The following is a 16,092-nucleotide window of genomic DNA, read 5'->3' as shown; positions in this document are numbered from 1 at the left end:
TATCAAGCAGTAGCAGATTTACGAATTGCAGGCTTAAAGGTAAGATCGATCTTTAATAGTTGTTGGAAATCTCTCTTCTTTTGAATTCTTTCTTGTTTAATCTTATCTAATGCTTGTTGGTATGTGATGTGTGGGAGTGTATCTGATTCGATGGTAGCTGGATCATCGTTGGTTCTAACGAATTTAATAAACAATGCACGCTCAGAAACTGCATGTGCTTCGACATGTGCTAATCTAACAACTACTTTTTCGTTTTCATTCATATTCTAAATAACAATAATAACAAATATAATAAATATATTAATACTAATATTCTTTAATGGTAATCTACATTCATTTACATATAATACATACGAGTACATATTTTCTGTTCTTGTAAAAATTTGAAGTCTTTGTTAAACCATAGATTCTACCCCATTCTACAACGATGTTTCTCAATGGTAATCCACCACCGGTAATAGTTGCTGGTACATATCCATTGAATCTCAATCTCTTTACACCTGCTCTGCCCTTTACAACTCTATCCATTCCATAGATAGTCTTTATTTGATATGTACTGTTTGTTTTATATTAAAAATAACATTGTTAATATTTGTAATCTGTAACATTGTACTTTACTATATAACTATTGTATTGTTGTTTGTTGTTGTTGTTTGTTGTTGTTTGTTGTTGTTTGTTGTTGTTTGTTGTTGTTGTTGATGTTATTATTATTGTAATGTAACATACGTTGGAGCGTTTGGATCAACATAGTCTTTTGATACAGCGTCTTTACCGAATACCCAAATGTTACGTGTTTGATATGAAAGTGATTCGTTTGCCAAGTTTGGAAGAAGTGTTGTGATACCTGTAGTTGATGATTGTACTGATGATACCAATGACGAAGACGACAACAATGAAGATGGTCTTACACCACCGATGATTCCTCTGTTCAAAGCAGATCTACCAACTACATTAATAAATCTATTCATTTCTATGCTGTATGACTGATGACTATATATATATATATAAAGACGATATGAACTAAATTAAAGATCAAGTGATCGATCACTCTATTTCTACTATTTAATCAATAATCAAAAACTGATATCACACACACTGAAATCACAAAGAAAAACGAAGTAAACACCCCCATTTTTCAAATTGGAAAATGAAAAAAAAAAAAATAAGATGCAATTTTTTTAAAAAAAATAATTTATTTTCTTTTCCATTTCGCACAAGAACAAGATAGTTTTTGTTTATATAATTACCCCATTCAATTTAACATAATCATTTTAGACATATATATATTTATTAGATACTTCAATTGTATACATTCAATTTTTTATTAGCATTATTATTTTTTATTATTTTTATTTTTATTTTTTTGTAAATAGATAGATTTTTTTATATATAATACAATATTATTTTTAGTTTAAAAAAGAAATAACAACAACTACTACTCTCTCTCTCTCTCTCATTTATAGGAATAACATTTTAAATTTTCTTTGGTATAGATTAATAGATTGCTTTGTTTTATTTTGTTTGTTTGGTTTTTTTTGTTTATATATATATATTTATAAGAATAATGTATCAAGTATCAAATTTGATAAAATATAATAGAGTTGCTTATATTGGTGGAATATCAAGTAATGCTGGCAGTTTGGTGAGAGGAAACTATTATTCTACAACAACAAACAATACATCGACATCAAGTATCAATAAGAAAGCAAGACAATCACATCATCATCATGTAAATTCGAAATCGATAACCGACTATTTGGGAAAAGCGTTGACCAGTAATGAGAAGTTCAATATCAAACAGGTGATGTTGTCATCGTTGCACTCTGTCTACCAAGGCAGAGAGCATCTCGAAAGAGGTAACTTTGCACAAGGCGAAAAGTTAATATTAAACGGTTTTAAAACATTAAACAAGTAAGTACAATGATTAATCATCATCATCATAGTAAATACAACCAACCAACTAATTAATAATCATCATTGTCAATCATCATTAGCGACGTAGATTTTTCATCATCACTTTTTGCAGTTCCCACACACGCACTCGGATTGGCATCAATTAGAAAAGGTGACTTTAAAAGTGGAACTACCCTTTTTAATTTAGCTATTGATCGATGTAAAAATGTAGAAAATATTGTATATAAAGTAAGTCGTTGTTATGTTATATTAACAATATTGAATTGAATAAATTAAAAGTGTTATACTAACGCTTCTTTTTTGATAATTTTATTGTTTAGAATTATATTTTACCAGAGGCACTCAACGATCTCGGTTTGTCTCTTGTTAGACAAAAGAAATCTGAAGATGCCTATGAAGCACTTCAGAATGCTGAGAAATTGACTTCAAATGAAGATATGTATGTATATGAAGTGATAATACACAAATGTGTGATTGATTAATCTGTTAATGAAAAAAAAAAGAACAAAGTTCATAACTAACATTTTTTATTGTTTTATTATTATTATGATAGTACACAACTTAGTTCATCGATTTTAACGAATTTCGGTGAATACTATAAGAATAGAAAAGAATATGCACAGGCTAGCTTCTATCATGGCAAAGCTCATTATCAGCTCATCAATAAGCGAGAGGACAACAATATAGATTTGGTTAGATGTTTGGCAAATAGAGCACAAGTACTGAGATTGGATGGCGATATTAAATCTGGTAGATTACTATTGTCAGAGGCAATCTCTGCACTTCGTAAGTTGGAGAACAAAGCTGAAAAGTACGGAAAGAAACCAAGACATCTAGATTGGGCAAAGATCTTAGTTGAATGTGGCCATTTCCATTATGCAGGTATGTTATATGTTATGTTATTTATATTATCATAAAACTTACTAATATTAATTATCATCAACACATTATTTATTTTTATACTACTACTACTATTACTATTAAAGAAAATGCATATGATAAAGCAAGAAACACATTAAAGAATGCTAAAGACATTTTTGATGTGATGGAAATATCCAATTCACCGGATGCCGTTATCAATGCATTGAATTTGGCGATCATCGAGAAGAAGTTCCCAATTGAAGCTTCATCGGAAGAGTTTGTAAAGACACAAGTACAGGCAGTGGAACCACACTATCAAAAGTTGACTGAGCAATCATTCTTTGTGGGTACAGGCACTAGCAACCTAATTAAGAATCTATTGGATAAGAAGCTCACTTCCAAGAGTCCAGAGGTTATCAACATGGGTTTGATTTCTCCACTTCACTTCCCACTCTCCCGACTCTCTGGTTAAATAGTAATAATAATAGATTTCACAAATAATTACACATATAAACCATATGTGATCACTTTACACCACAATAAGAATAAATTATTGCGATTTTCAGCTATTGTATAATTATTATGTTTCGGTGTGGTATATTTGTTTAGAAACCATCACTTGATCATGAATAAGTACTTGATGCATCTAAATTAGTGTCGTTCATTAAGGTGAGTAACAATATTACAACTACGAACCCTCTTTACATAAAGATCATTGAGAATTACCCCAAACAATGATATAGCTAACAAGTTGTCACAATGAGCTATACCATGTCCAACTTGAAAGGATCTACAAACATTGAGAATCGGTCATAACTAGTTTTGATTGCAACAGTCACAACACCAGCAACATTCCAAGTATCAAACTTCAAAGAGATTTTTTAACTAGAATTTGATGATTATAATTAATTAAATAACAAATTTGAACCATTTTAAATTTCTATTTTTATTTTTTGATTAAAGTCGAGCCCTTATTAATTACAAACTATAAATTCTATTGATTATTCACAGCTTTCCCAATAATCTTTCTGTAATCACAACAACATTTATTACTATTTTTATAAAAAATGGTAGAAATCGACTTCAAATAATAATATGGTGAGATCAAGTACATCAACAAAAATGTAAAAAGAAAAAGAAATTTCAAAAATTAAATGGTTTTACAATTTTTTTCAATGCTAAAATATCTCTCGGTATTACTTCAAAAACCTCCTGTTTAGTGAAAGAATCTGTTTTTTCTCTGGTCATTTCATTGGTATTTTTTCAAGACCCGAAATTTTATTGTTTTTTTGCACTAATTTTTTATTGCAAAAAATCTATCTTTTTAAAATTTAATATTCAATACACCACATTTATTTTTCATTATTACGTTTTATCAGTTAACTCTTAAGGTTACATTTATATTTTTATTATTATATATATATATATTATATCTAGTTTTATAACTCTAAGAGAAATAGATATATAAAAACAAGAATGAAAATAATATTAAATTCATTGTTTGTTTTATTATGTTTTAGTTTGTATGTCGGAGTGAACAATGCATTCATTAATGTAAACACTACCACTCAACACTTGATGGATGAGTATGGTCGTGTACGTGTATTCCACGGTGTCAATGTAGTATACAAGATTTTCCCATGGCATCCATTGACCGACAAGTTTGACCCACAAAACTCATTGGTACAGGAGGATATCGATAATATGGTTGCCTGGGGTTTCAACGCCGTCCGTTTCGGTGCAATGTGGCCAGGTGTCGAACCAGAGAGAGGTGTATTCAACCAAACCTATCTCGAGGTCATCTATAACATGGTCAATCAATTGGGTTCCGCCGGTATTCACACAATCATTGGTAATGTTTCTTTGTTTAGCTAGCTTTTATCGCAATCTCAATTCGGGAATATCATTTACTTATTTACCTACTTTTGCTTAAACCAAAAACAAAAAAATAACTAAAACTAAAACAATCTAGATTTCCATCAAGATATTATCAATAGAAGATTCTGTGGTGAAGGTATCCCAGATTGGGCTGTCGTTTTACCAGAGAGCACTTTATCATTCCCAGAGCCAGCTGTCTTACATAAATATCCAGTTGACAACGAAACCTTATATCCAGACTTGAGCTTATGTTTAGATGTAAATATTTAGAAATTAGAATTGACATCATCATCATCATCATCGAACCGACCGATTTGAATAAGCAATCTAACAATTTCCATAACAACAATTATAATATTATAGAAAGAATTTGCTACTTATTATTTCTCCGATGCTGTTGGAGCCACTTTCCAAAGTTTATACGACAATGCCGAGGGTATTCAAGATGAGTATGTTATATAGAGGAAATTGAATTAGGATCAAAGATTACTGATTGAATTGTTGTCTTTATCTTTATAAAATAGATTCCTTAAATACTGGCAACAATTGGCCAAAACTTTCCAAAATGTCTCAACCGTTCTCGGTTATGAAATCATCAATGAACCAGTAAGAATATAATTTAACTATTATATTATAATCTTGTAATTCCGGATATTAATATACATTTTGCATCATCATTTTTTTCAGTGGGGAGGTAACATTTACAAGTACCCAGAGCTTTTGGTTGATTTAGGTCATGCCGACAGAGTTAATTTAATGCCATTGTATCAAAATGTAAATGAGGCAATCAGAGAGATCGACCAGAGACACGCTATTTTCTATGAGAAGAGTTTGGTCGATCTCTATGACTCAAAGTTCCCAGCTGGTACACCAGGTGGTATCGAGTACAACGATCGTCAGATTCTCAGTTATCACATCTACTGTGGTAATGTCGGTGGTAATCCAAGACACGTTGGTTTGTGTGACAGTGAGAACAAGGTGTTCCTCGACGGTGCAATGACCGACTTGAGAAGAACCGGTGGTGGTGGATTCATGACTGAATTCGGTGCCATCTCAAACACCACCAACGCAATGGACACCATCACCTACATGATGAACGAAGCCGACAACTACTTCCAATCATGGTGCTACTGGCAATTCAAATTCTACAACGATTTGACCACCTCTGGACCAACCGAATCACTCTATCTCGCCGATGGATCACTCGACGTCATCAAGGTCAGGACCTTGTCCAGAACCTACGCACAAGCAATTGCTGGTTCCCCACAAAAAATGACATTCGATATTCAAACCGCATCATTCACATTTAGTTATGAAATCGATACTGTAAGTTATAATTGTTTTGAAGAAGAAGAAGAAGAAGAAGAAGAAGAAGAACTTCATTTTACTAATATCATGATATTTATTTTTATTTTATATATAATTATTAGTCAATTACTCAACCAACTATTATTTATTTGAACGAGGCTATGCACTATCCAAATGGTTACACTGCCAGCATTACAACTGGAAGTGCCCAAATTTCATCACCATCAACCAACACCATCAATATTACACCAACTACTTCCACACTCAATGGACAATTGATTACCATCGAAATTCTTGCTAAATAAATTTAAAATAAAATACAGAGAGATACAAAAATACAGAATATTGAAATAATAAAACTTTTTAACACGATTTCAGATCATCAATGTTTGTTTATCTTTATTTAATTAAAAATATCTGTTTTTTTTTTTTTGGGTTTTTATCAAAAAAAAAAATATATAATCAAAAAAAAAACAAAAAAAAACACATCCTTTTTTTTTAATTTATTTTAAATATTTTTTTTTTGGTGTCATTTGAATACTCCTATTACAATACAGAGATAGCAGATTTCATATTATTTTTTTAGAAGAAGGAAGTAATAGAATGTCAGGTAATTTACCAATACAACATTGAATTGTTACCGCGATCAATCTTATCTTATTTCAAGAGTGATCACTTCTTTAAAAGTTCAATACATCAATCATCAAATTTCATTCAACTTAATCTTAAATTAATTGTGTTCAGTGAGATTTAAATTTCACTTGGTTGTCAATCATTGGAATCAATGAATTCAATAATATTAACAATAATAGTAATTCATATATATATTAATATACCTATTTATATCAAATAAATATTATTAATTAATTAGTAGTAGAGTTTTAATAAATAGATAGATTAAATTATATAGTTTCAATAACAATAATATCAATATCAACAATAGCACCACGATTTTATAAAAAAAATAAATAAATAACACAAACAAACAAACAAATATGTGATTAATATTCATTAAGGACTGTCTGTCTGTCTGTCTGTCTGTTTGTGCTTACCACACACAACACACACCTACATAAAAATAATCACACTTTACATTATAATACAAACTTTAAAATTTACTTTTTTAAGCTTTATTTATAAATATATATAAAACTATAAATATATATATATATAAATATTTTCTTGTTTAATACAGTTTAATTAAAGTACAGTTTGCTTGGAAACAAACAATTGTTTATAATATTGTTATTCATTTACAAAAGACATTGTTTTGAACAAAATCAGATATTAATCATTTATAAATGTTACAATACATTCCATCTCTCATCAAAGATTTTATAGGTTATTCTGACGATAGTGGTAGAAACTCTGATAATTATGGAAGTGAGAGTATGTTATCATCATATTACAATCGATCATCAATCAACTAGTTAATTCAATGATTTTAACCAATTTTAATATTAAACAAATAATATTTAGATGAAGGTGAAGAGTTTGATATAGATGATACATTACCAATCCTTGCCAAGATACAAAAGTATATAAAGAGTGACGTTGTCTTGCATAGGTATGTTACTCTTTTGACCACACACATTAATTACATAAGGATTGCAATAATCTACTTGATAGATTGATTGTCCAGAGAGATATATTTATTAATATATATATATATATATTGTAATACTACTTTAATATCAGATTATATGTAGTTAGAGAGTTTTCAGAGTTATTAAAGGTAGAAACTTACAAGGTATTGGACGATGTATTTTTACCTATTGTAGAATCAGTGGTTACCGATCAGGAACCCGTCATCAGACAGGCATTGGTCGAACAGATTCCACTGATTGCCAAAACATTCATTGACATAGGTGTTGAGCATGGTTACTCCAAACTCTTGACCCTACTCTTGCCGATCGTGGCACAACTGACCACCGATCGAAATCCCCAAGTGAGAATGTCAGCAATCGAGTCACTCCAAGAGATGGCCAGATTGATCAAACACGAGGATCTCGAATTACATCTCATTCCATTCGTTAGAAGTCTAGTGAATGACTCTACTGAAGAAGAACATCGTGTTCAAGCTGCAAATGTAAAAAACTAATCGCGCACACATCTATTTATAAAAAAAAGTTATACTAATCATCAATTATCAATACACTCTTTAGTTATGTCATAATTTAGCACCAATATTTGGTACTCCGTTAACTCAACAGATATTCTTACCATTCGTTTCAAAGTTGGCGTGTGATCCATCATTTAGAGTTAGAAAAGCAATCGCTGGTAATCTTGGTAACATTTGCGAAACCATCGGAGTTGCTGCAACTACCGAGCATATTGTAAGTAACGAAAATCGAACATACATTGTATCACTGTTAAATATAGACTAATTGAATTACTTCTCAGTTACCAATATTTGTAGATCTATCAAAAGATGAAATTTGGTCAGTCAGAAAAGGATGTGCTGAGGTTTTGGTATCAGTTTCACAGAATGTATCGCCAATTGAAAGATATTCAAAGTTAATTCAGGTTTTCGAGCAGTTTGTTGTTGAAGATGTATGTGTCTTTCTATCCTATCTATCTAAATATCTTCATGAATTTCTTATTTATTAAGAAACAATAATTATTGTTCGTTTGTTGTTTACTAATAATAATAATAATAATAATAATTATATCCGATATTATTTATAGCCATCTAGATGGGTTAATGGTACAGCATTCCAAAACTTGGGACCATTCATTGCTACATTCGACGGTTCACAGGTAACACCAAAGTTGTTGAGATACTTTACAGAGATGATCTTGCCTGCCAGCATCAGATTCCCTGATAGTGACCTCGTTACACACTGTGCATTCAATTTCCCTGCTGTCTTATATACCGTTGGTAGTTCACGTTGGTCAGAGTTATCAGAGACCTATTTCAGTTTAGTTAATGATACAAATGTAATGATCTAAATCATGATATCAAATGCCTATTTATTTGTAATATACTCATTTTACTCTATAAAAACTAAATATAGTGGAAAGTTAGAAGATCATTATCTCATTCACTTCATGAAATCGCTAAAATTCTTGGACCAGCAGAGACAAAGCGTTCACTTTTGGCAACATTTAACTTATTCTTACAGGATCTAGAGGAAGTCAAGGTCGGTGTTATCAGACATTTCGCAGAGTTTCTAGAGTCTATCGAACCATCTCTCAGAGAAGAGTATATCACTACACTCAAATTCATTTTAGATCCAAACAAGTGGAGATTTAGAAAATTAATTTCAAAGTATGTGTGAGAGATACATTCATAAAATATCGAGTCGACACCATCAGCAGCTGCTTACTAACACTTTTATCTGTATCTGCAGACAACTAGGAAAAATATGTGAATTGTTCAAGCTTGAAACTATACTCACAAATATTACACCGATTTTAATCGAATTGTTGACCGATCCAGTCAGTAAAGTAAGAAACTATGCTGCAAGTGGTGTCGGTAGTTTAATCACTAAGATTCAGAATCAACCAACAAAATCTGATGGTACCACCGTCGATGCTGACGATATATCAAAGATGTCCGATGATATCTTGGAAAAGTTGAAATCATTTGCAACCGATCAAACTTATGCATCAAGACAAATGTATGTCATTGTAATTCATAATGATTTAGCGCATAAATAGCTGTTACTAATATATTTAAACATTTACAACAATATAGATATACAAGAATATGTTATTATTTAGTTGACCAAATTGATTTACATTATTTCGAAGCACACTTCCTACCTTTGCTACTTCGATTGGCAGACGATCCAGTCCCCAATGTACGTTTGGTGACTGCAGAGGTATTGGCTACAAAGATTGCCACCAAAGAGGTATTCGCAAAAAATGTACAGCTTATTGAATCTCTTGAGAAATTACAAAAGGATAAAGATAAAGATGTAACATACTTTGGATCTATCATTATCAATAATAATAAAAATAATAATAATAACAATAATAATAATTTAAATAGCAACATCACTAACGATAATAACACCACCAACGATAACAACAATAATAACAATAATAATAATAATGATAACAACAACAATAACAACAGTAGTGCTGATGATGAAAATAGTAATAGTAATAGTGTAAAGTCAACTAACGATACATCAGAAAATAACACTTCTGTCGAGAATGTATTATAATCACAATCACAACATAGTATTAAACAACTAAATCAAAATCCGATAATATTCATTGGACTACTACAATAAAGCACTATCAACCAAACTCTTTAAATAAAACATATTGAAAAATTGAAACTACTTATTGAGTCATTTTAATGAAATTGAAAAAAAAAAAAAAAAAAAAAGTTTAAAAAAAAAAAAGTAGTAATTTATTCATCTTATTATATAATAAGTACAAATCAAAAATGGTAATAAATAGATGTTATTGGTTGAATAAATATACAAAGTTGATCAACTAACAAGATTATTAAATTAAAACAGTCAGCTATATTCAATTTTCAAAGTCTTTTGGTTGTAATTTTACTGTTTATTTGCACATGCACCTATATTAGAAGTTCATATCCAAAGTTATTAGAGGTTAGAGATAGACATAGGTAAATATCGATCAACATTAATAGTGACCACACAATTGTATCATTATCCTTACATTAGTATTATCATTTAACAGTATATCAGGTTTACCTTGGAAGGCTGCACGTATTGGTGAAAGATTGAGTCCATGGGTATCTGTTGCATGTATCATTATGGGTGTTGTATTATTGTTTTAATTAATAATATAGTAGTAATATAATAATATAAAGAAATAATAAATCAAGATAAAACACCATTTATTGTATAGGAATATAGTTTAGTGGTTATGATGTAATTATAGTTAATAAGAATGAAAACAAGCAACAAGTCGAGAAATATAGATATAATTGATCAATTGTTTATATTTATTTATATAATTAGTTAATCATAATAAGCATATTGAAACAATAGTATTTCCTTTGATAAATAATTGGCCATAGTATCTTTTATCTTTGGTTATTGTTGGTTTAATACGATTGTAGGATGTTGTTGTTGTTGTTGTTGTTGGTGGAATACTAGGTTTAGTTGGATCATATTCTTCTTGTTCTTCGTCTACTTTGTTAAGTTTATCATTTATTGATGTATCGTGATTGTTGTAAACCTTTCGAATGATTTCTTCCTCTACATCAGTTAGAATTATGTTGTAATGTTTGTCAAATGCCATAATGTAACCAATACAGCAGCCTCTTATTCCTCTTAAACCTCTGATAACAGCTTTGATTCTCTTTCTGCCTTCTAATGCTCTTTTCAACAGCGATAGTGGACCATCTGTGAACCTCTTAGCAATATTATCGAAAACCTTGTGACTCTCTCTTTCCGTCTTCTTGATACTACTTTTCTTTAGTTCTTCCACTGATGATGACGATGATGATATTGTTGTTGTTGTTGTTGTTGATAATATTGAATTAGAAACATTCTGAGTAGTAGATGCCGATATATTTGATGTTAATGATAGAATATTATTTGTTATTGATTCAATATCAAAAAATTGAGAGGCAAAAGGTTGTGTAATACTATTAGGAATAGGTGGGGAAGAAAGAGTAGGAGTGGGGGTAGGAGTTGAAGTGAGAGATTGAGTTGAAACAACTGTTGTCTTTGGTAAGCTGGAAGACGAATTATTGATGACATCAGGTTTAACTTTACTTGTAATGGCTTGCTTTGTAGATGAGGTAGATGTCTTGATTGCTACATAGTTTGGGTCGCTAGGAGGCAATAGTACTCTCGCCTTGTATAGATTGTCAAGAGGCAATGCTTTGGGATACGGTAACACTACTTTGTGTGGATTGTTAAGTGCCAAAAGACAGTCGAATTGTTCCGATAAAACATCGTACTTTTCTTTGATGTCATCATTGATATTTATTTTACTCTCGGTGGTAGTAGTAGCGTCATGACTATTACTAGATTTCTTTGTATTTTCCATACATTGACAATAAGAGTACTTAAATAAATATTATTATAAAAAGATTATTTCCTTTTTAATTTTTGAAATTTTTTTTAAAAAATTCTAACTTTAAATGAATGGTTGGTGATCCAACTAATCTGATGATCATTTTTTACTATTATTTTTTATTTGAATGCTCAGGTGCAAGAACACTTATCACAGATACCATCAATCGATTATCTTGTCGTTGTTTCTATTAATATTTTCGATATATTAGAGTGAAATTTTGTTTGAAATATAGATATGAGGGAACAAAAGTGTTGTTCTGCAGAAAGTCCTGCATTCTTTAAAACGACATTGGCCACTTGTTTAACCCATATTTATATGTTGACACTATTGTTTCTGACACTCTTTCTTATATCTCTCAAGATAAGTGTTCTTGAGCATTCAAATTAAAATAAGATAAAATTAAAACAAAAAATAGATCAACACAGCTTGTGTCAATTGTAGGGAATAGTAGCAACCTTCACACCACTTTGTAACCACTTTATTGATAATGATGTACTCTTAGTATCTATCTTTACAGTTATCAATCAATTGATTCTTAACTTAACTTTGGACAAAAAAAAACACTTTGTTGCTTGGCATGTTTTAAATCTATATCAAACAACAGACACCACACACACACACACATACAAACACACTATGTCCCCATTTGACACATAAAACATCACTTGTACTAAAAGCCACAGATGATCATCAAATTAACAGCTAACTAATAAATTCTATAACCCTACCACTATCCTATCAAACCCTCTATCGATGGCAGTGTGATCAAAAATTTTGATTTTTAGACATCGTCATAATAAACAGATAGGGTGGTCATCTCATTTTAAATGTAGAGCAATTAAATAAAAAGTCAATGTGTACTACTTCACAATAATTTATACCACACACTCACACAACACTTTTCAATCAAAAAGACAATTCTATTTATTATTGTATTACTTTTTTTTTTTTGTAAAATAAAGAGAGGTATAAAAAAAGTAGTATGTAGATTTACTGTCAATCAATTTTTGGAGAACTATACCCTGATTATGATACTCAAGCTCAATATCCACTCAGATTGATATTATATACTTAAATGTATTTATTTTAACAATTGTTGATTGATTTATTGATCCTCATGAATAAATATTTAAATATGATCCATATTTAATATTTAATAAATAAGTTTGTAAATTATAACGATATATATATAATACATATAAAATTTGTAAATTATAACAATCAATGCTTTTTTATTAAAATATAATTAAAATATTTAAAGAACTTTCATATAATTTAATAATCACAATGAATTCATTCACTATATTATTTTCTTTATTTTTTATTTTACCAATTAATTATATAAATGGATATATATCAGTTAGTGAAGTCGATTCACTACAATGGATTTCCAATAGATATCATTTGGATTGGGATATCGATATATTCAATGCTTGCAATTATGTAGGATGTACAACACCCACTCTTTTAGGATTTAATTATGTTAAAACTATAAAATTGTACGGTATATTAAAGAAATCAAATAAATTTAATAATTGTCTAACCATCTTCATAGAACTTTATCAGATTTCAATATTTTGACATCTTCTGCACCCACATTAAGTCTCAATTTCCAAAATTTACAATCACTCCAAATTACTTTTACACCACACAATCTCACAGCACCACCAACTCCAAGCAGCTCCATACTTGATCTTTTAGCCTCTCAAACATGTACAGATATTCAGTAAGTGAAAATATTTAATTCCAATAAAAAATAAATAATTAATTATTATGAAAATAAAAAATAGAATTTCATATGATAATACAATTACCACAATTCCCCAAGATTTACTCACTAGAGTACCAAAGTTACAATCACTGTAAGTATTCCATTTTAATGATACATAACAAAAGATTTTAACATTCCAAAATAGTGTTTTAAGAAATACCTTGGTCCAAACAGTACCAGATAATATATTAAAAAATCTTCAAAAATTGTAACTATATGATTTATTTCTTTTAGTTTATTGAAATAATATTAATATTATTATTTAGAGATCTATCTGGAAACCAATTGACATATATAAATTTAAATCAACCATCATCCTCTTTAAAATCATTGTAAGTAAATTTATTTTTACTTTTTATTCAAAGATTAACTTTTTTTGTAGATCAATCAATATTGGTTTATTAGGATTATTGGATGTTAGCATTACTCCTTTGAATTTTCCAAATCTTATTGACCTGTAAGTAGACTAAACAAAAACAAATATCTTTGTAGATATTAATATTACTTCTTAGGAGTTTAACTATTGGTAATAAACCAAATACAACCAACAACACAGGTATTAACATTGTTGTTGAATTCGGAGGAAACAATGGATCTTTGTAAGTTAGTTTGTTTTTTATAATCAAATTTAATACTAATAAATTTATAAATTTATAGAGTAATAGATTCGCCAGTGCCTATCAATAATTTAACTATTCCGACCAATCTTTCTAAAATGTAAGATAATCATTAAACAAAAAATATTGAACTGACTAACAATTAAAATCAGAGAGTTGAATACCACAAAGATTAATATTTTAAATGGACAACCAACTGATAATGGAACAAGTATTCCTGAATCATATTGTAACTATTATGATAAAGCAAATTTCTCGTTACCATATTCACTTCATCCTGCGTTTAATATCAGTTGTGGACCTCTAAGTATGTTTATAGATACGATGATTTAATAACAGTTAACATTAATATTATTTTTAATTTTAGAATATCCTATTGTTACTGGTGCAAGTCCTTTATTATCAAACGATACTATTGTAATTTTAAATGGATTATTTGGAAACAGTTCCCTTGATGATGTAATAGTGAGCATTAATGGCGAACATTGTAATATAGAATCATACAGTGAGAGTCAAATTAAATGTAGTCAAAATCTTACTGAAATATCTGGAACAGTTCCTCTGATTGTTTCTGTAAATGGCAATAATTTTACATCCAACTCAATTGTTAATATTGGTATGATTAAGCAATCTATTCGCCTATAAATCACATCATTTATTAACTTGATATTTCTTTAATATTTAGTTAATACTGAATCTTCAAAAACAAATAGTGTTGTATGTAAGTATGGTTCAATTAATCAAAATGGAGAATGTGAATGTTTAGATGGATATAAAGGAATAGATTGTTCGAGTGGTAAGTAAATTTTATAATAATTTTAAACATAATACTAAAATCTTTTAAATTTAATTAGTTGTATTTAAAGCAAACTATAGTCAAAATGTAAGAAAACCAGAAGCAACTTTTACAATTGAAAATGGAAAGCTTAATTTCTCTTTGGTTGAGATTCAAGAGATTGGTTCCAAAGACAATATCATTAGAAATTTATCCATCGAGAGTTACTTTCAACAAGGCTATAATATTTCAATCGAATCTGATATCAAATATGTTAACAGTAGTGGATATCAATATTTTTCAGATCAGAAACTCTTCTTTGATGAAGGTACCTCCAAAGCAACTATCAACATTACTGGTTGGCCATATTTAGTCTCGAGCAGCCACCTGCGTGTAATATTCAAGATGAATTTTGATTTCTCCTCCTTCAACTCCACCAATCAAACAGACTCACTAATTCCAACAATAACCAGCGATACACCTATCGGAGAACCTTTTGTAAACTATTACATTTCCTATGGAGATGTTACTTTCTATAGTCGTTTCCTAACCATTGTATTATCAGATGGAGTCAAGTCATTTTCTATGATCGAGATGATGACATTGACTGCCGATTCAATGATAATTGGTGTTCATCTTCCACAGTGCAAAGAGTGTTTGATAGATCCAGACTGGGGTGTGTTGGTAAAAACTTTAGATAGCTCTGAGGAATCTAAATCGAGAAAAGGAGCCAATAACAATATCTTTGCCAAATCATGGGTTATCATTACAATCTCCACAGTCGGTGGTACTGTGCTTATATTCACCCTTTTTGCCACAGTTGTTACTGTAATCAAGATTAGAAAGCATAAGAAGGAAAAGGATTCGATAACTAAAATTATAGATGCATTTAAAGAGGAAACCACTCCAAATCCATAACTATCTTTATTTATAATAAAGTAAAATAATTA

At 29.8% G+C, this 16,092-nt stretch overlaps 6 protein-coding genes across 6 annotated transcripts; 4 read left to right on the top strand and 2 right to left on the bottom strand.

Moving 5' to 3' along the window:
* Positions 1–2: 2 nt before the first annotated feature.
* On the bottom strand, positions 3–968 carry PPL_01063 (uncharacterized protein; the record flags this gene model as incomplete). Its single annotated transcript, XM_020572080.1, has 3 exons — positions 3–266; positions 355–556; positions 727–968. The coding sequence occupies 3 exons, from the start codon at positions 966–968 to the stop codon at positions 3–5; spliced, it is 708 nt and encodes a 235-aa protein (XP_020437938.1).
* A 596-nt stretch (positions 969–1,564) lies between these two features.
* On the top strand, positions 1,565–3,247 carry PPL_01062 (tetratricopeptide repeat protein; the record flags this gene model as incomplete). The annotated part of the gene is made up of 5 exons (XM_020572079.1): positions 1,565–1,911; positions 1,995–2,142; positions 2,235–2,353; positions 2,468–2,796; positions 2,901–3,247. 5 exons carry the CDS (start codon positions 1,565–1,567, stop codon positions 3,245–3,247), a joined length of 1,290 nt encoding a protein of 429 aa, XP_020437937.1.
* Positions 3,248–3,870: 623 nt separating this feature from the next.
* PPL_01061 (uncharacterized protein) lies at positions 3,871–6,266 on the top strand (the record flags this gene model as incomplete). The annotated part of the gene is made up of 7 exons (XM_020572078.1): positions 3,871–3,899; positions 4,296–4,627; positions 4,748–4,911; positions 5,017–5,102; positions 5,178–5,259; positions 5,341–5,979; positions 6,084–6,266. The coding sequence occupies 7 exons, from the start codon at positions 3,871–3,873 to the stop codon at positions 6,264–6,266; spliced, it is 1,515 nt and encodes a 504-aa protein (XP_020437936.1).
* A 298-nt stretch (positions 6,267–6,564) lies between these two features.
* ppr1 (protein phosphatase 4 regulatory subunit 1) lies at positions 6,565–10,726 on the top strand (the record flags this gene model as incomplete). Its single annotated transcript, XM_020572077.1, has 13 exons — positions 6,565–6,571; positions 6,978–7,001; positions 7,303–7,350; positions 7,441–7,528; positions 7,660–8,050; positions 8,127–8,297; positions 8,365–8,514; positions 8,650–8,901; positions 8,979–9,232; positions 9,315–9,584; positions 9,662–10,127; positions 10,440–10,552; positions 10,627–10,726. The coding sequence occupies 13 exons, from the start codon at positions 6,565–6,567 to the stop codon at positions 10,724–10,726; spliced, it is 2,334 nt and encodes a 777-aa protein (XP_020437935.1).
* A 188-nt stretch (positions 10,727–10,914) lies between these two features.
* Positions 10,915–12,079, bottom strand: PPL_01059 (putative small nuclear ribonucleoparticle-associated protein; the record flags this gene model as incomplete). The annotated part of the gene is made up of 2 exons (XM_020572076.1): positions 10,915–11,967; positions 12,065–12,079. 2 exons carry the CDS (start codon positions 12,077–12,079, stop codon positions 10,915–10,917), a joined length of 1,068 nt encoding a protein of 355 aa, XP_020437934.1.
* A 134-nt stretch (positions 12,080–12,213) lies between these two features.
* PPL_01058 (uncharacterized protein) lies at positions 12,214–16,060 on the top strand (the record flags this gene model as incomplete). Its single annotated transcript, XM_020572075.1, has 11 exons — positions 12,214–12,308; positions 13,535–13,705; positions 13,770–13,841; positions 14,017–14,082; positions 14,133–14,207; positions 14,263–14,349; positions 14,408–14,467; positions 14,520–14,674; positions 14,735–14,983; positions 15,053–15,163; positions 15,222–16,060. 11 exons carry the CDS (start codon positions 12,214–12,216, stop codon positions 16,058–16,060), a joined length of 1,980 nt encoding a protein of 659 aa, XP_020437933.1.
* Positions 16,061–16,092: the final 32 nt, after the last annotated feature.

The sequence above is a fragment of the Heterostelium album genome (genome assembly GCF_000004825.1).
Source record: "Heterostelium album PN500 unplaced genomic scaffold PPL_contig1, whole genome shotgun sequence".
NCBI lineage: Eukaryota > Evosea > Eumycetozoa > Acytosteliales > Acytosteliaceae > Heterostelium > Heterostelium album.
This window is presented reverse-complemented; position numbering and strand designations above follow the sequence as displayed.